This window comes from Argiope bruennichi, chromosome 5 (assembly GCF_947563725.1).
Source record: "Argiope bruennichi chromosome 5, qqArgBrue1.1, whole genome shotgun sequence".
Taxonomy (NCBI): domain Eukaryota; kingdom Metazoa; phylum Arthropoda; class Arachnida; order Araneae; family Araneidae; genus Argiope; species Argiope bruennichi.
The window spans coordinates 54,026,714-54,047,870 of NC_079155.1; the positions used below are offsets into that span (position 1 = coordinate 54,026,714).

Here is a 21,157-nt window from a genome sequence, read left to right on the forward strand (position 1 = left end):
ACCCAACAATATTAAATATTCAAACCATTTTTATTGCCCCATTCTCTCTCTCTCTCTCTTTTTTTTTTTTAAGAAATAAGATATCGAACTTTTTTTTAAGTGAAAAAGTGTCTGTAAAGTCTTTTTACTTTCAAATGTATGAAGCATACAGAAAGAAAGCATCATCTTAAAAAATTCGATTTCGAGATTTTAATCGCGTTGCACGTTTTACACCTTTCTTAGCTCGAAAAAAACATAAAAAAATTTAGCAATAAAGAAACAAAACTCTCGTAACGATTTTTTTAAACTCTGAAAATCAAACTTTGATCTACAGTGAACCCATTCTTGAAATTCAGAATCCAAGTGCATGCAGACATAAAGCTGCTTGTTTAAAAAGAAAATGCTCTCACACAATTTAAGTAAAGGTCATTTCAATCCCACAATTTAATTAAGTTAATTCTTTCTCAACTTCACAGGCATGACCTCAAATTGCTAATAAGGAACATCTTTCATTCCGCCGAATGAAAATTATAAAATCTTTTTAAGTCGCCACTTTTCAGTTGAAAACTTTTCGCCTCTTATTCCTTTTCTTCTTATTATTATTCTTTATCCTATAATAAAATATTGATTTACGATTCTTCTCTGCTACATAATACAATGATTCTTTTTTATTGCGTCATTCGTTAAAACGACATTCGAGTTAGAAAGTCGTTTTCTTTTATATTTATTCACTTCGATTCATTTCAATGCTAAAAGATAACTTTATAACGTTGGTGGTATTCTATAAAGCAACATCTAAGTCCAGAAGGAATTTATTTAAGATATAAATACAGTTTTCAGTACTTTAATAGAATAGATAATTAAATATCATAATAGAAAATCATAGATTTTTTAATAAAGTTAAAATTTGATATTTTCTTTTAAATTTCTCAAAAAACAAAAGAAAAAAATCAAGATAAATTGTTACTATAAAGATAATTATTTTAATTTCTATGTATTGTTATAAATTATCTAAATTATTGCGATGTGTTTAATAATGAGGTTTATATTTTATTTCATGCATTCTAACGAAAACTCAACATAAAAAAATATCAATATAAGGTTCCGCAGGAAAAACTAATTCCAATAAAAATGTTGTAATAATCATAACATAATGTAAAAAGTTTGTCTCAGTTTAAATTGAGATTCAATAGTACATTGCTTTATGGTAATCCCTTGAATGACCTACGGAAGACGTTTTAATACAAAACACAATTAAAACTTTTTTTAAAAAATCCGATTGTGTCCCCGTAATTCAGTCACTGTATAGTTAATTCATAATTTGTTGAAGAATTTCTATGTTAATTCAAAACAGTAAAATTTCTCTTCAATATTTAACTCCTTTACTCGCGTTTGTTTAAAATTTAGTTAACAGAGCAATAAAAAGCACTAATTATACTAAAAAGTAAAGAATTAATTTAACAACACTGTTCTTTCTTTTTAATCTGTTGATATTGACCTTAAAATTGAATTTGACCTACAATTTGAAGCCATTTGAAGTGTATTATGAGTTAGACATATGTTTGAACCATCGTGAGAAAAATATCGGCAAGACACATTTGAACTGACTCTCCATGTTCATATTTCCTTTCGTAAGTGTGGGCATACTAACCCATTAATATAAATTGAATATCCATCATGCCTACATACTCGGCGTGTCTTTTTTTGGAATAAATGTTGGATTAAGATCCAAACCTCCAAGTTGAAAATATGTCGCCAGGATACCGTGACATTTCATAGATTAGCAAAAACTTAATTAATAAAACTAAAATAAAGGCAATTAATTGTGCAAGTAAAATGACACAAATTTAACGGTTGAAATTAAAGTAATAAAATAAAATTAAGTAGGTTCGAATTTTTAATCTAATGCATCGTTTCTCGATAGTGTTTTAGAATTGCTTCGTCTATCCTTATTTTATTTTATAAATTTATCCTTAATTAGTAGCGATAGCATAACTATGTCGTCACAATCCACGTGGATAGAAATACAGCAACTGGGACGATTAAAAATATTGTTGTGAAATAGATTTTAAAATATTTTTTAAAAATTAGTAAAATTAAAGCAATAAAATTGGCATCATTGTAAAGATTGGCGTCTTTTTAAAAGTAGTGTAAAAAATGCGTTTTGAGCATTAATGTTCTCTGAAAACAGCAACGTAACTAGGGTGGGTCGCCTGGAGTATAAAATGAATTTTTTTCGCTCTTTTCCCATTATCAATTGAAGATTTTCAAAAATATAAATTCTGCCCTATCAATTATTACAAGATATTATATGGTACTCCCCCCCGTTGTTATTGAATATTCTGAATGCCAAATAATATCGCCAAGATATCATAACAGTGTAATTGGTCTTTTTTGCTAATAGGGCGATATGAAATTAGCTTCCCCTCTTTTTTTTATTGTCCCTTCATCGTATATCACTTCAAAAAATGGCATAAATGCACTGATTTTTCGTCTGCATGGTACCTATTAAAACTGGCCTCCAAGAAATCTATATTACCCCCCCCCTCCCCCCGCTTTCTGTCGTTACGCCATTATCCGAAGATATTGAAGAAATACTTTAAAATATTGGAGATTTCTTAATTAAAATTTTAAGTAAACGCATATTATTCAGAAAGCAACTTAATGCCAAAATTGGTAGCTTTAGATTTGACAGTCAGCCTTTCAGAGATTCTGAACGACTTTTTGCATCATAAAAAACCATATGACACACTTCGCAGATAGCATGCCAGATTATAAATAATATCACGATAAAATAATTAATTATTCAAATGAAATAACAAAAATTTCCTATTCATTCAAAATATCATTCAACTTTAAAAACTTTACTTGCCTTTGTGTTGTGAAACAAGATAAAATACCACCTTCAAAAGCAGATAAAATAAAAATACTCAAAAAATAAAACTATTTTTAACATAATTATTTAAAGTTTCAAAATTCTTTGGGAAGAAGGGTGATTAAAACTGTTACAGAAAGTTATCTTTCATATACTAAAGAGTCTAGAACCGGCACTTTAAAAGTAAACTTCTAAGTAATTTTAAATTTCAGCAACTAAAAGTGAAACGAAAATCCTCTTTTAAGTTTTCAAAAAATTGTCTGTTCGTTTGATTCATTTTCTGAAAGATCTCCGACGGAAAACTCTTAGTTCTCTAGAGAGCCACTTATGATCGGGAGCCTGCTTTAAATTACTTTCAGCAGAACTTAGTAGAGATATCTCGAGGTCGAAACTTGGGAGAATTTCAGATTTAATTAAGATAAAGCATCTGCATAAAACATGGAAAGAGAGACCGTCTCAACCTTGACAAAGTCGATCTTATGAAGCATAACTCAGAAAGGATGTACTTTTATTTCTTTGGTCATTATTGGAGAAGTTCTTGGTTAATCAGGTTAGATTTATTTCTTTGAGCTACAAAAATGAGAATTATAAAAGCATGTTAGAGAGATCAAAAGAATTTATGATCATGTTCATGATCATTTTTTTTTTAATTCTTTAATTTTAGTGGGAATAAATTGTTTTTGAATTGGGAGTAATTTTTAGGGTACGTTCAGAAATTATTCAAAATTTATTTTGTGATTCATAAGATATTTTAACGAAAAAGTTAAAATAAAAATTCTTTTGTTTCTGGCATTTTGCGTATTTATGGTTTCCTAATATTTAAAAGCTTAATTGGCTTTTTTTTATTACGATTTTGACTAATAAGTTCTAACATTAATCAAGAAGAGGGAAAAAAAGGCATAGCACTTTCTTTTTATTTAATTTTTTTTTCTGGAAGCATACCACAACTTCATTTTTTAAAATTGTTTACATTGCCTTATAAAGAATATAACTGCAAGTTGAAATAAAATGTATCTTTAATGCTTTAGACATTCAAATCCATATGCACGACCCAGAGGCGAATGATTGGCTATACATTGTCAAATAAAAGACATATAAAATTATTTATGTTACCTAATAGAGATAGGTATATCAGTTATTGAAAAACCTTTATAGTTTCTGTAAGGAGTATATTCCACCCAGGAGTAAAGATAAATTTATTCAGATATATAAAGAGAGCAGGGATAGAGAAAAGCATGTAGCTCTAGAAAGTCAGGCTGAACTTGCTTGTAGTATTTAGGTTCATTTCGCCCCCTTATCACCTTCTTCGAATTCCTTGTTTATATGCCACATTAGAAAAACCAATTAATAATTCTCGTGTATTTGTGCTATTACTCACAGAATTACAACAAAAATAATTATCATTATCATAATTAAGTTAGGTAATTATTGTCTTATGGCCGCATCATTATTACTAGCCTACTAGTCTCATTTGGGAACTAGCTTACCTGACGGACAATTTACAAAAAAAACATATGCCAAATTATAATAATTTTCTGCTTTCCTTTTTTTTTTTTTTGTAATTAGGCAGACATTTTGTGAAAATAAACCTAATGTTAAATTTTCCTTATTTTTAGAGTGAATATTTAAGACTTTATATATATTTATTATAAAAAATAATACGCTTCACAGTTGCTACGAGAAGACGTTATTAAACCTTCATTATTAATTGCGCAATAAAACTTTAAAAAAATGTAAATTATAAACAATTCTAACTAGTTATTCTTAATATTGTTTTCAAATGAACCGAAATTTCGAACTAATATTATTATTATAATTCTATTATTACAGCATGTAATATCTGATGACATATAATAAGCTAAAACAAAAACCTTTAAAATTATCAATTCTATACAATAAAAAGAAATTCTCTATATATGGGGGGAAAAAATTGAAATCAGGACAAATTTACACTATTTTAAAATACCCACTATTTTGAATTTTATCGAATAGTGCGCATGTATTATTATACAAAACTCATCTACCTTTACATGATGAACAGATGCCTATTTAATGCTATAACTCATTTCTTAAAATCTGCTGCATTATAATTTTTCTATAGTATTTTGCTAAAATATTTAAATTTCAAAAAATCTCTAAAATTTAGTGGATATTTTATTGTCTATTTTTATCAGCATATAATGCAAATATGATGTCAAAATACATTGAAAATCCCATTTTACTTGTATTTGTTTATAGAACTAGCCACCTTTCACTGTCAGCTTCTTCGAGCGAAATATTGACTTTCCAGACCAATTTCAAATTATTAATATGAAACGCATTTATTTTAAATTCATTTGTAAAGACTTGTAATTTGACAATATATATATATATATATACTAGTCGCCTTTGGCGACCAGTTGGTTCTCCAATCTTAATGTTCGTTTAAATTTTAATAATTAAATATTTTACGCAATTCCTACTTTAATAGATTCTTCATCAAAATATTTTAAAACTTCAAATTTTGATAGTCATATAATTCACTCATAATATTATAAAGGTCTTCAGTCATCACTCATAATAATATAAAGGCCTTCAGTCATAACGTAATACGTATCTCTCTCATTTTCTGTCAGCTCTCGTAGAATTTATGCTTTAAATTAAAGTGGAAAGAATTAATCTGCAATTAATATAATAATATTTTTTGCTGAAACAAAGCATTTTTTTATAATATGATTACTGATAACAGAGTCACTGAGCGTTTAAACTTTATGGGCACTAAAGAATATCTTTCTTAATTTATGTAATATCTCAAGAATTTGTCAACAAAATTTTCTCAGATTCATCATGACCAGATCGATTAATTAACAATATTTAATTTTAAATGCATCAAACACTAAGAAAATAAAATGAATCGTTTAAAATAATCGGCCGAAAACAGGTTTTAAAAAACGATGTACTTAAAACTATAAGCATATACAAAAAAATATATAACTAACATAAATACAATTTAGTTACAAAAGCACGCAACTAACCTAAAAATTTAAATCAGGAATCATGAGTTGATAATATTGTCAACAATCATAACACAATACGCATGCGTGAATTTTCAACGCCAGTTACGGTAACACAAATGCGTGCATTTTTCTACGCAAGTTGGGGTAGCGCTATGCAGATGAGAAATTTTTAATTTCCTTTATTCTGTGTTATTTTAATTCAAAAGTACTTTAGAATGAATCTAAAAGGTGGATTAATTAACAATGTTTAATTTTAAATGCATAAAATATTTAAAAAAAATAATAAACAGAATAGTTTGAAATAATCGGCCGAAAAATGTTAACCCTAGCCTCATTACTGTTGGAGAAAAAAATTGAAGCCTTACTCATTTGGCGTTGGGGAAAATGAAAAGATTTTTTGGCGGGAAAGTTAGTTTTTAATTAATAATTAAAATTATAATTAACAATTCAAAAAAAGGGACCCTAGGTGCACATTCCCGACCTCTAAGGTATACATGTACCAAATTTGGTAGCTGTAGGTCAAATGGTCTTTTCTGTAGAGCGCCAACACACATACACTCAAACACATTGAGCTTTATATATACCGTCATTGATACATTTGTCTGTTGCAATAATTCAAAATTCATTTACAAAATGAAATCAGTTTCAGAAACATTTATAAAATAATGATAAGCATTGTAGCTGAAGTGAATGATAGCTGAGTTGATGATAGCTGACATAACTTGATACGTATATGCAGTTTATTAGTAAAGAAATGAAAAACTGAAACAATTATTTTAACCATTTTTTATTATCATATCTTCAATAATTTATATAAAAAAAGATTAAATTTCATTTAGCATACAAATGAGTTAATATTTTTTTATTTTTTTTTATTATCCGATTAGAGGAACTTATTATTGGCTCGTTCACTTACCTTTTTTAAGATATCCTTAACAAAAGAAATAAAATCATTTAATTGAAAATTCAATGAAGGTAACAAATGTTATTGCCATACAACATTTTTCTTTGTAAACAGTCAGATAAAGAATAGGAATTCATTCAAAACGAAAAGTAATAATTATCCGTGTGCACCTCCAGGTATTTTTCCAAACTTCTTTATAATTAAAAAAAGCAGAATTTATATAGCAGCAGAATTTTAAAGCAGTATGTTATATTAATCAGTGATCCGTTAAAACGTTTGTAATTCATCATTTTCAAATAAAATATATTATTTCTGAGAATTGCCACCGTGCACAGTAATACAAAATTCGAACATAAGATCGTGATACTTTATCCGTTACAACGTATCAAATTTATTGTATGCATTAAAAAATAATTGTGGAAAATGATATCTTATTCCTGAGAAACGTTTTCGGATAGGATCATAAATAATTCGAACATTCGGATTCGAAACGTAACGCAAATGCGTGAGTTTTTCTACGCCAGTTGGGGTAACGCTATGCAAATTAGAAATTTTTAATTTCCTTTATTCTGTTTTATTTTAATTCAAAAGTACTTAAGAATGAATCTGAAAGATCGATTCATTAACAATGTTTAATTTTAAATGCATCAAACATTAAGAAAATAAATAGAATCGTTTCAAATAATCAGCCGAAAAATCTTAATTCTAGCCTCATGACTGTTGGGGGAAAAAACTGAAGCCTTACTTATTTGGCGGCGTTCCACCCCAACACCGCGCACGAAGCACATTGTTGGTGGTACTTATTTGGCGGTGGGGAAAATGAAAAGATTTTTTTTTGGCGGAAAAGTTAGTTTTTTTGGCGGTGGGGAAAATGAAAAGATTTTTTTGGCGGGAAAGTTATTTTTTAATTAATAATTAATATTCTAATTAAAAATCCAAAAAAAGGGCTATCCTATCTTTTAAGTTAGATCAAACTGCACACGGTGTGCAAATTTGATTAAAATCGGTTAAGTAGTTTAGGAGTCCATCGCGGACAAACAACGTGACACGTAATTTATATATATTAAGATATGAATTTAATGAAACCCATCTCTTACAAATTATTGCACATGCAAATTAAATAATATATATATAAATGAATGAATATGAAAATCTTACTTTGGAGTGAGTGTCCAAAAAACAAGAAATTTCTTTCTTGGGTTTTAACTCTGGTAAAACCGCGCGATTGGATGTTTGATGGGACACTAAAATTAATTGGAATTTTATCATAACAATAAACAAAATTGTTTCAAATTCTGTGTATCAAAATAAATTTTTTAAAAATTCTAAAAAATTGTAACGAAATGCAATATCATTAAAAAGGAATTGTATGGGTGTAAGATAGGGTAAAAATCATTTTACAGGGATATTTCTTTTGGGAAAGACCGCGGTGGCTTGGTGGTAAAATCTCGACTTCGGAACAGCTGAGTTTCGGGCTCGAGACCCGGTTTTATCGAAGAGCCACCGCATAAGTGAATCCAAACGTCCTCACGTTGGTGTGGTGTGGAAGTTTGGAGAGGAGGGATGCCAGCTCAAGTGAAATCCTCATCATCTGACTGCGGTTCATAATGACGAGGCCCATTCTAAAACAGCCCTACGATTGCTTAAAAATGAGACTAAGCTAAACTTTTGGGAAATATTGTTGAAAAACGCAAAAAGAATAGCGTAATTTTTAATAACACATTTTATTTTATTTTTGCACATAAAAAATTGAAAATGCTTTTACTTTTGTTTTGAATAGCATATGTGTCAAACTTCCTCAAGATTGGGCAATACCTGTATTATACAAATGAGCATTATATGTGCGTACGAAAGGATAAGAATATATTTTTTTTAAATTCTTACTCAATATTGTTACGAAATTTCCTGGGTTTGTTTGGATAGTGGGGGTTATATGGTACGAAGAACGCTCAATCACCAGGCGGCAGTAGAAAACAAAACAACGACGTTTATTTACACGAAGACACACAGGACAGCACAAAAAACGACAACTATATACAGCACAAAAGACGATTATCTTCAGCCGAGACGTGCAGCATACAACAGTATACACAGCAGCTCGACTCCGTCGCTGCTCCGCTAGTCCCTAGAAGACGAGTTCTTCACCGTCAATCCCGACGACTACTACTCAATTACGACCACTCTATTCATCGATCTGGTTCACGACCACCCAATTCACCGTCGACTCCCCGGCAGCTGAAGTTCCTTTTATAGGTCTCAGGAGGCGGGGCTAGAAGCCTCTCAACCAATCAGGAACGTTCGAGGCGTATCTCCGTTCCTACTGGATGGATCGGGAAAATTCTCTATGTTTCGGGTATAATCTATTTTGGCGCCAAAGTCGCCAAATTCGTCGCCAAGTCGCCAAATGGTCGCCAAGCTCTGGGATCTCCTATGGAACCCACTATGCTGGGAGGCCGCATTACAGATTCGTAACAATATCTTTATGTAAAGAGAGCTGAAGAACATCACAAGCTGTAGTGGTATCCCTAAAATTTCCTCGTGTATTCTCTAATAAAGGTATTATCCCAGAGAACACCTTGCAAGGAAATGACTTACATTACTTAAGAAATATTAACCTTTGCCTTGAATTTAGCATTTTTATTGTGCCATTAGCGTGCCATCCTTGGCGAATTGTTTTGGCGATTAATCCCTGCTATGCGGTTAATAGTATACGAAATTCGAAATTGTGTTTCAGACAAGTTTTTCCCATCCGACTGAAACAAAAATTTGACAAAATACTTCACTTATAGTCACAAAATCTCATATCAAATTCGATATATTTAAGTCAGTGCTTTTTTGAATGATCGCGTTTATATGTTTCTGAAATGACAGACCAACAGAAGGTCAATCCCTTGTTGGATTTGGCTCAAAATTTAAAAGTGTACAAACTATAGATATTAACTCTGTATATCGAATTTTCTCTATCTAGTCCTCTCTATTTTTTTTAGCTATTGTGTTAAACTATATTCTATTAGCCGGACAGACAGACTTCCTCTGAACGGATTTTGCTCAAAATTTCATAGAAATCTACAAATTTGATATAAAGAACACGTACCAAATTTCATATGTCTAAGTGAAAGCTTTTGCGGTTATTTTTGTCACAGACAGACAGGAATTTTCCAAACATGTGTTTTTCGAACTCAGGTTGGTCTAAAACGTGGAGATTCGTCAAAATCTCGAGTTAGAATTTTTTTGATAATTACTATACTTTCTCTATACTAAGTATAGGAGAAAGTAAAAAAGCTAACAAAAGACAGTGTGAAGTATCTTTAATGATTGACGCTAATTCGATAAAGAAAACATCCTGCTATTTCTTTCTGTTTTATGCATCAAAAGAATAGATAGTGTTATTTTCTTCTTTAAACGGATGAAAGAAAGATATTGCATTATATTTAAATAAAATGCTTCACATTTTTTTTAACAATTTCTATTTTATTTATTAAAATAAAATAAAGCTCTGCTGCTGATCGATGTTTTTAAATCTCCTTTCCACTGCAGATTAAACTTTCATTTTATAAAAAGAAACCCGCAGCTAATCTCTCTTCACTTCATCTCTCCAATGCTCTTTAATCTGAGAATGAGCTAACCAATACCGCAAAAGGATCTTATCAACCGTTTTTAAAGAACAAAAAGAATCGAAAATAATCCTATTTTGGATTTCTGAAACAAGATCTTTTTTTAGGGGGGGGGGGGGGCACAAGTAGCTTGGTGAAAAAAAGGATGTCCACACAGCGCAAGAAACAGAGAGGAAATCCGTCCAAAGAAGGAAGGAATCGGACATCGGGAAGAATAACACACGGTGAAAAGGAAAGGAATCGGATAATCGATAAACCGTTGTCAGCATATTTCATGGTTCTTGTTCCCTCGAAGGGGCTGCTTGTGGAGGAGGAGGAGGATTATCGGTGTAAGATCTTCAGAAGAAAAGAAGACCCTTGAGAAGTTTCCAGATGCCCAGAATGAAAACACAATTATGCAAATTAGTTTGAGGAAGTGGCTGTGGATCATGGACCTTTCTTATTATAGGAGCTTTCCATAAATTTTATGTTTGACACACCTACGTGCATAAGATATGTATTTGCGCCACAAAACCTGAATCGACCAAGAAGCTACTGCACAAAAATAAATTGCCTTAAAATAAATTTAATAAAGCTGTTTGTAAAAAATCCGCATTTATTAGTACAGTAAAAAGGTGGTGTTTTTTTTTTTTTTTTTGTTTATTTGTTTTTTCTCATTTTCATTATTTTATTAATTTTACATCTTAAATCCTCTCTTGCTTAAAAATTTTTTTAAAAAAACATACAAATACTTTATGTTTAAAATTATTTATTTATTTCGAATTAATTAATTAATTGTGACCGGTTTAATTAGATAAAGTGATTCGTTCTCTATCCATTTATATTCAAATTGTGTCGCAGTTTAGGTCCCCATTAAATCCACTCTAGCTTAGATTATAATCAGGGATACATGTCCCATGATGTCAAATGTCATATCAGAACAGTCAAAATTATATAATTATTAAAATAATGAATCATTATTATAAATATTATGAAACCTTGAAATCAATTTTTCTAATAATCATTACAAGATATCGCCTCGTGTACGGAATAAAAATTAAAATAAATTAATAAATTAGATAATAATTTTGAAAACATTAGAATAGTATTAAGAAAACAAAATTTCAAAATTCTAGAACATTAGGAAATGAATTGAAAATTGATTACAAAATTTCATTTTCACAAGCAAGTAAAATGTCAAGTTTAATGAACATGTAGGAAAGTATAATCCGTCAATTGTTAATAACTTACTTTAACCTAGTATAGCATAAATCTTTTTGAAAAATGCATCATACTTTTTATGTTTTCAAAACAAAGTCAGTAAATTATTAATAGTTTTTCTAAATATGAAAACCTGTTATAACATCTTTCAATTAATTAAATTTTAATAAAATAAGTTTATTTGTATCGCTTAATACTTATATTATTAATAACATACTAAAAAGTAATATATACAAGGTGTTCATTAATTATTGTGGGGGTTTCCGTACCTCATAACTTTCGAATAAAAAATATTACGCAAAAACCGATTACGTATTCGTAAATTACAACTCAAAGAATTTTATTAATGATATTAAAGTGTAAACCTTGCACAATTTGCACTTTGTAGGTATTCAGCTGAAGGTAATTCTTTGAGTTGTACTTTACGAATACATAATTCTTTGAGTTGTAATTTACGTATTCATAATTCTTTGAGTTGTAATTTACGAATATATAATTCTTTGAGTTGTAATTTACGTATTCATAATTCTTTGAGTTCTAATTTAAGAATACATAATCGCCTTCAACTGAATCCTACAAAGTGCAAATTGTGCAAGCTTTGCACTTTAATATCATTAATAAAATTCTTTGAGTTGTAATTTACGAATACGTAATTGGTTTTTGCGTAATATTTTTTATTCGAAAGTTATGAGGTACGGAAACCCCGACAATAATTAATGAACACCCTGTATATATTTTTTTATTTTAACTCAAAAATATTAGCAATTTCCAAATGTTTGTTAAACAAATAAAATTTTTATTTAATATAATGAGAGATATTAAGTGTTAGTCATTTAAATTTTTACTCAATTTTTTTAATATTATTCTTTATTCAGAATAAATTTTAATTTACCAAAATATACATATATGCTTCGACGTTACAAAAGATTCATATCATTGACTGTTCCCCCCAGCAATACTTTATCAAATGATGTAGTAAAATCAGAACAAATAAAAGAATTTTAAATTTTACTTAGGATACAAGTATGTTCCTTATTTTTTCCTTTTTCTAGAATAAATCTCGCATTTCTAAAAATTGATTTTGTATCTTTTTCCTTCGATTCCTATAAACATTTTGTCCTATAAATTGCCCCAGAGTGGAAATATTTCAGAAAATGGCTCTATTAACTTCTGTTGCTCTCCGATTTCTGTGGAGATTTATACACATCGATTTTCTGCGCTCTGTTTCAGCCTTAACCAAATGGATGTAAATAGTCTACAACAGTGCAATTCTCGAAAGAATCTCCATCAATCCAGATGACTTGAAATGCAACTCCATTTCCGTAGATAATGCATTCACAAGATCATTCAGCATTATGCAAAATAAAAATGGAAGTAAAAATTCTACTTCGAAGTTACTATCCAAGAAAAGTAATTTTTTAAATCTTAACATTGGTAAAAGCCCGCGATTAAATGTTTTCATGTATTAAATGAATTTAATGTTATGATATCGTCATGATCAAATTATCTTAACAATTTATTAAAAATAAAGAAGATAATTGTGCGTAAATTACATTAATATCATTAAAAAGTTGATTTTTATTTTAAGATAATTTAAAAATCCCTTTTGTGAGATAATAGTTTGGGAACATTTGATACTCGTTTCTTTACTCAAATTACAGTGATTACCTCGATTAAACCGTCTATTTGATGGCTATTTTAACATCTCGATTTCTTTTACATCTTCTTTTCCCTAACTGAATGGAAGTTTTAGAGACATGTCGAGCCCTCCTGTTTGCATTTCTAATAATATTAAATTTCCTTAATTAGCTAAGGGAAGCATTGAATTAGTGCAACGTTAAACCATTGAAGTACTTTAAAATGTTCGAATGACGAATTGTTTGTATTTGATTGTAACATTCGAAAATAAGTAATAAAAATGATTTCGGGCCATTTCGATAGAGTGTATATGCTTAGAAAGGAATAATAGTTTTAGAATTAAGGATGAAAAGTTTCCTTTTGAAAATATGCAGTGCAAATTTCTTAAGATTTTAAAATATATTTAATAAAAATATTAAAAAGAGTGACTTTTTCCATTCATACTTTATTGATTTAATTTTTTTTCAACAGCACATCTCTTTTTTTTTTATAAATTTATAAATAATTTATTTATAGTCTTCACTTCTGTCTATAAAACTACTATGTTAGCATTTTTACAGATTTTTTAACTTGATTTGTTTTATATTTATAAAGATAGAATTTTGCTATCGATTTCGATTCATTAACTAATGTGCTTAAGTTTCGTAATTTTGTACATTTGTGTGTTCTTCGTGACCTTTATTATTTTTGTTATTTTCGTATCTATTAATAGATTAATTTCATTCAATTACTTTTCCATAATATATTTTACCTTTCCATATAATATTTATAAATAATGAATTTTAAATTAAAGATTAAAAATAAAAATAATTAAAATAATAAGAATTCTACATTTCATTTAAAAATTTTCTTTTCCCAACTTGATTTATTTAAAAAATGAAAAATAAAAGTTGATCGTTTTGCCGTTGTGGCCCACACTTATGTGGCCTTTCGTAATTCCTAGGAGGCATTATAAAAGATTAATGAATTTCTCCAAACATTATGTTTCGTTTTTAAGATAGAATACTTTTTCATCATCTTTTAAAGTTATGTTGACAATCAGTTCCCCATGTTTCTGAAAAAAAAATATGGATTTAATATTGATAGAATTGTTTTAAAAATCGTGCAATTCACAAAAAAATTCCATCAAGCTGCAATAAAAAAATAGATTCTGAAATACATGAAAAATACAAGATCTTTAAAGTAAAGGCACAAAATCAAAATGGCTTTTTAAAACGTGCCTATTTTTCTGCGTCTTTCTTTCCTTCTAATATTTTTTATAAATATTAGAAGGAAATTTATACTAGAAGGAATTTTTCAATTAAATAGGTGCGAAAAATAAATATTTGATTGAAGCAATGCAGAAAGATCAATAAAAGAAGATATTATTTAATAAAATTTCTAAAATAGTTTGAAATGAATTTCGCTGAACTCATAAGCTTTTGTAATCAACTCAGCACTAAATCTAAGTAAATAATATCTGGAAGACTGTTTTATTTTTTTCGGAGAAAATATTTAGATACGAATCACTACTGATTTCATATGAATATTTTGCCTTCTTATGAACTGGTCATTTAAATTTTAAAAAAAGTATGAATGCACTTAGTTTAACATGTTATTCGAAACAATCTGCTATATTGCATTTACAGCTGCTATATTCATTTTGCAGCTTATCCATCATTACTTATATTTCTGAACTCACAAATTTACAGTATGATTAATATGGGTGTAACATGGGTAACAGTATGATTAAATCGGGTCTGGGATGGCACTATATGACATTGTCAGCAGAAGAGCAGATATAAAAAGCTTCTAATAGTTAGTTATAAAAAAAAAAAAGTGTTTTGTGCGTGTGTGTAAAATCGCGGATGTTTTTTTCCTAGGGAAGACACTTACACAAATAAACTTAAAAATCAAAAATATGAAATGTAAATACATAAGTTTTATGGCTATCAAAATTTGAAGTTTTAAAATATTTTGATGAAAAAGCTATAAAAGAAGGAATCGCATAAAATATTTAATTATTCAAATTTTAACGAACATTAAGATTGGCGAACCGGCTGGTCGCCAAAGGCGGCTAGTAAAAAATAAAGCAAAAAACGCGACTAAGCACGGAGGACCCGCAACACATGCGTCATTCAGGTTGTTCTGACCAATATACTGCATGGCATACACTTGGAAGTGGAAGTTCAATATACTTATTCGAATAGTTAATTATAAAAAATGTGTGTGTGTGTAAAATCGCGTTTTTTCAGGAAAAAACACCTATATAGACAAACTTAAAAAGAAAAACCTTATCTAAATATAAAATTAGATCCCAATCGTTGGAGCCGCTTCCGAGATACACGAAATAAATAAATTTATATGTATACAAAAATTGCTCTCTTAAAGTTATAAGATATGGTTTGATTCATCTGTTTCCGTGGTTATAGTTTGCCTTTTAAACAGGTGATAAATACAGAAAAATATATCATTTATATTCACCATTGATTGCTACTTTGATTAATTGATTATAATCGTATGCAGCTCCACAACATTTTGTGATTGAGATGATGAAATCATAAAATAATGATAAGACCATTCAAGAATGTTGGCTTTAAAAGCAAAACAAAATACACAGGAAGGTTTCATAATTTTTACTACTTATAAACTGTTACTGTGACTATAGTAAAGTGGTATGAACAGTTCATTGACTATGTTTTTTATCTTCTTTCAGGCAACTCTTCTGACGAGATTCAAGAAAGACACCAGCAATTCCTATGCAAAAGAGGCCATATGTTCTTTCTTCGTCGTAGTGATTTTAATGATCATCGTTTGGTGGATTTTCCTATAACCCTTTTTTCCTACCTTCATCATCCCGATGTGTTTTTGTGTGAATAAAGTTTAACTTATTTCTCCGAGGTGCTCCTTCTTTTTTCTCTAATTATCGCAGATACATGTAGTCTTTACACTGATTATAAAATAAATTATATTAAAAATTAGCCTCTATATCCGCAACGCTACCTGTTTTTATTTATTTTTTACATACAGGGTGATTCAAAAGTCCGTTAACATTTGAAAATTAGATAATTCAAGGAATAATGTAGGTTGAGAGGTATAAATTGACACACATGTTTGAGATGACATGGGGTTTTATTGAAACAAAAAAGAGTGCAAAAAATTGGGGGGGGGGTGATGACGATTGTTTGTCTAATGTGCTGTGGACCGACGAATCCCGTTTCAGATTCGGAAGATCTGTTAACTTCCATAACTGCAGAATTTGAACGACCGAAAATCCAGGAACTGCCATTTGAATCCCATTCTTTTCAGTAAATTTTAATACCAAACTTACAGTGATGCAATGTTCTACTTATTCATTATACCTTTGGGGACTTTACACGTGTAGGACGAGAAATTTCTGATATGGTGATTGGTTCTCGCTTTCCATATGGGTACATTAAAGCAAAAGGGTTGAATTGCTTTTTCTTCTGAGACGTACCTTCTTCTGAGTGGTTGTATCGTGGCCGGTGATGACCAATAAGACTGAATCTTAGTTCCCACCTTCGCTTTGTCACGAGACAACAATTCAAATTATCCTGAATGCTCAGGTAAGGCGGGAGTGACTCCGATTTGGTTATGCATATTTATTGAAAGCCTGGTTGGAAATATGCAAGAAAAATAAAACATATACACATTTTATTATAATAATTAGCTATCGCACTTCTATCTGTGTTAATCTATCTACGTTAAATCAGGATTTTGAAATCTTTTTATCTAGTATTTATATAATGTGTTTTTAATAGATCTGTCAATACTATATCCTTCCCCTGAGGTTAGTTTTCTACCATTTTAAGATCCGCATTATTTAATGGATTTGGATTATATTAATTTCAACTATCATTCCTTTTTCATCAGAGAAAAAAGGAAAGCATTCCAGGTTTTCGTTGGATAAAATTGCTTTTTAGTAACGAAAGGGAGTACTTTTATGGAAATCAAGAATGGATTTTGCCTCAAAGAGTACAATCACCTAGTGAAATGCCATCAAGTCAAACTCTTAGAATCTCTGGAGGTTAATCAGAAATTCTTTTATGCATCCTAAGCATAATACAATATTGCATCAATAATATAGCGGACAAGTATGACTGCTGAACATTCTGGAATCATACTAGATAAATAAAAACAAATACATATTCGTAAAGTTTATACAGTATAAAATATTAACCTAAAGTAAACCACTAACATGTTAAAAATATATTAAAATGTGGGATTAAATTAATTATGCTATTAAGAAAAAGGGTCTCATAATGAGCATTATCAAGGGTCGCAGATTATATAATATGAACATTTAAAAACGAGCCATTGATTTAAACATCGTGGAATCTTTTTTAAAGTTTATCCCTTCAAAAAACCGCAAATAATATTGTGTCAAGACAAATAAAGAATTCTGTATAATTTGATAAATTACATTTCGATAAAGAATCCACTGGCATCATGTTGTTTTTAAGTTACTCCCCATCTTTATCTTAAGCTTAACTTAGGAATCCTTTATTGCTCAAAGATGAAAAATAGATTTACATATTTTATGTCGCTGACTGTGGGCAGTGCTAAAAGTCATCAGATTTTATGACATGCCAACTTGAGAGAAAATATTTTGACAATATTAAACGTCTCGATTCATTTAATGAATCGGACTGAAAAAAAACACAGTCCAGTTCAGAAAAGAAGCAGTTTTTATAATTAGAACTTGAATTCGTAATTAAAATGTTTTATTTAAATTTGCTGTTCGGGAATTCTTTTCGGCAAAAGAAAGTGTCAGTTATTGTAGTGTAAATTGCAGCCATAATTTGCATTGGAATGTAAAATATATAGAGAAAAAATGCCTATGAAATTTGTTTCGAATCTTAACTTTATGAACGACGAAAGCTAGTCACAAAAGTTGTTGCCATATAAAGTAACAATGCGCTGTTCAGTAAAATAGCTTTTACAGCCCCTTATTCGCAAAGTCAATGCTTAGTGCACTAATCTTGAAATTGTATGAAAGAGTATGGCTTCAACCTTAAATGCATGAATGTTGTAAACAGAAAGTTTATTTGTTATTGGCGATTTCCAACATTATTATTTTAAGGAACATATCGAAGATTAAGAAATGATTGTCATTAAATACATTTAGTCGTTTTTTCTTTATACATATATTTTAAATAATTAAATAACAAAATAATATTTTTGAAATTTTAGTAGTTTTTCACATCCTTTTAAATAAAAAACAATAATAATTTTCTAATAATCAATCGATTACAAAAAAAAAAAAAAAAAAAAAAAAGAATGAAAAAGCTTACATTTTCTGGAAGTCAAAAGATATTAAGTTTAATTTCAACATAGAGCTTAGTATCTCAGCTATATGAATTTCAACAACTCAATATTTATTCTAGGATTCTTCATTTCTCCTATGCAAAACTAATCAGCCAATTTTTTTGGACGAAAACTTTTAATTTATTCATCAATAACAAGAAGAAATATCAACACTCAAAAGAGCTTAAATGGGAAAATATAAAACCTCAAAAAAAAAAAATGAGTAAAATAACTTTTCTTCCCTCTCTTCAAAGTAAACTAATCAAGTACTTAACCGCTCCTAAAAGAAGCTAAGAGGAGAATGATGTAGGAGGGGGGGGGGACGAATGGCATTATTTTTTGCTCAGATATGCAAAACTGAAAAGCAGGGTACTTGCGTAGAAAATTTTTTCTTCCTTGGGCAGCAAAGCAGAAATGGAGAAACAGCATAAGGTTTAAAGCATTTTTTTTTTTTTTTCATATATATCATGGATGGGTGCTTTCTTAAATTAATGCATAAAATTAAAAGTGAAAAAATCTATTGAGTTTGTTAGACTTATTAAAAATAATAGGCAAGAAATGTTTTCCTTGATTTGAAGCTAGGAATACGACTCATTTTTTTTAACATAAATAAAAAATTGTTTTAAAAATGTTTGCTATACTAATACATTTTTTCAACTAAACTGGTGTAAGTCAGAAAATTCTTTTTTAAGAGTTTATAATTCTTTTTCAAATAAATATTTTTATTTAACTTGTATTTCGTATCGTGTTAAAATATCTCATTGTAAAGATTCGTTCTTTTTAAATTTTATCGTTTCTAAATACATAGAGTTAAAATATTTGGCAAAATATATTCGTCTTCAGATTCATATTAAATTTCATCCACTTCCAATCAAACTAAAGTTATGAAATACATTTTCCTTTTTACATTCTCAAATACTTACATGTCTTATGATCTGTGATAAAAGTAATTTTGGCTAGATGATATGCAACCAGCTACTTTGGATTAGATTGACAAAAATCCTTTAAAACTTAACAGGCACTAGATCTGCAAGATAGCAAAATTGGATCTATAAGCCAAAACTATGTCATTTGACTACTGCTACTTGAAGACCACCTGAACGCACTCCCTTCTTAATAGACCTTCTGTAACTATTTAATGATTCACTGAAATATTTTAATTACCTTTTTTAAATATTAAAAAGGACAAGTTAGGATAAAATATAAGTAATTTATGAAATAATGTTTATTAAGTTAAACTAATGGAAAATATAACAATGTTCCCTATCTTTAAGATTGAATCCAAATAAATATATCTCAATAAAATTCTTGATATTTTAAAAATGCTCACATTCAAGCAACTTAAAAAGTTTTGAATTCTTTCATCACATCAAAAATGGGTATTATTAGAATTTTCAAAAAGGAGTATAAACCAATTACACTAATTAAAAATTGTGATCAATATTTAGAGAACTGTATTATCTTTAAATCAGTGGCCTACCAGTTTATCAAATATAAATATAACATTACAATCTTCTATTGATCAATTTTGCTTTTCTCTGATCCCTACCAAATGACATGTTAGTCATTTAGCTTACAGGATTGGACAATTGTATTATTACTAAAATATTAAGATCACTGCCTCTAAGAGAATTTATTAATCATCTTAACATCAAACAGTTAGCTTCACTCTACCCTAATTTTGTCACTCCATATTTAATACCTGCATTTATTACTGAGAGGGAGCATAAATATTTCTATTTTCTCTTTGAATAACTTGAAAATGGGAGAAAGCATTCCATGTTAGCAATGCTATAATCCCCTTAAAAAAGAAATGTTACGAGTTCACCAGCAAACAAAAATTTAAAAACATGAATAAATAACTGATTATCTCTATTAAAACAATTCCTTTTTATGCATAGAATAAATACCACTTTCAAATCTTTCTGACCATCTGTAATTATAAGGGACTAGTTTAGACTAAATTTACAACCTATTCTTTAACTCGCACACACACAAAAAAAAATTCTTACTCAACTTTCCTTCCAAATTCTTAAAATTTTCAATTCATAAAGCATGATATTTCAGCCATAAAAGACTCAAGAATCTTGTTTGTTTTTTTATTGTACTTTAGCAAAATCAAAATTATGTGTATATTAAGTATCCAAACTATATTATGCCAAGATTCTTATGCTTTACATATCTGCTATCATATTTCTAAAAGGAAAAGATAGTAAAAAAATTAAATAAGAATTACTAATAGATTATAAAATATTAGATTGATATTATAAGGATTGCTAATACTAATAAGGATTACTAGGAGATTACAAAATATTAGACTGATATTATAAAAACTCCAAACATGCTATAAAAATATAAAATTTTTATAGTGTAGTCAGATAACATGAAATAATATGATTCCAATCCTTCCATTTCAGAGAAAAATGAGCATCTGTTCAATGAGTGGAATTGGATATCTTGATGATATAAAGGTATTTTATTTAATACATTAAGTTCATCTATTAGACTATGATAAAAATTATAAATCAAAAAACATTTCAGAAATCTTTTCAATTCTGGACAATAGTCTTCAATTCACTATTATTTTGCAAGAAAAATAGGAAATGATTCTTTGCTCAAAAATTATTTTATTATATCTAAGGTT

At 29.0% G+C, this 21,157-nt stretch overlaps 1 protein-coding gene across 1 annotated transcript in view; it reads left to right on the forward strand.

Annotated features, from left to right (window-relative positions):
• Positions 1-16,083, forward strand: part of LOC129969620 (bcl-2-related ovarian killer protein-like) — a 166,404-nt gene extending 150,321 nt beyond the window's left edge. Inside the window, exon 4 of the mRNA XM_056084268.1 lies at positions 15,902-16,083. Coding sequence (XP_055940243.1) covers positions 15,902-16,018 — 117 coding nt within the window. The 3' untranslated portion in view covers positions 16,019-16,083. The remainder of the gene's footprint in view (positions 1-15,901) is intronic.
• Positions 16,084-21,157: the final 5,074 nt, after the last annotated feature.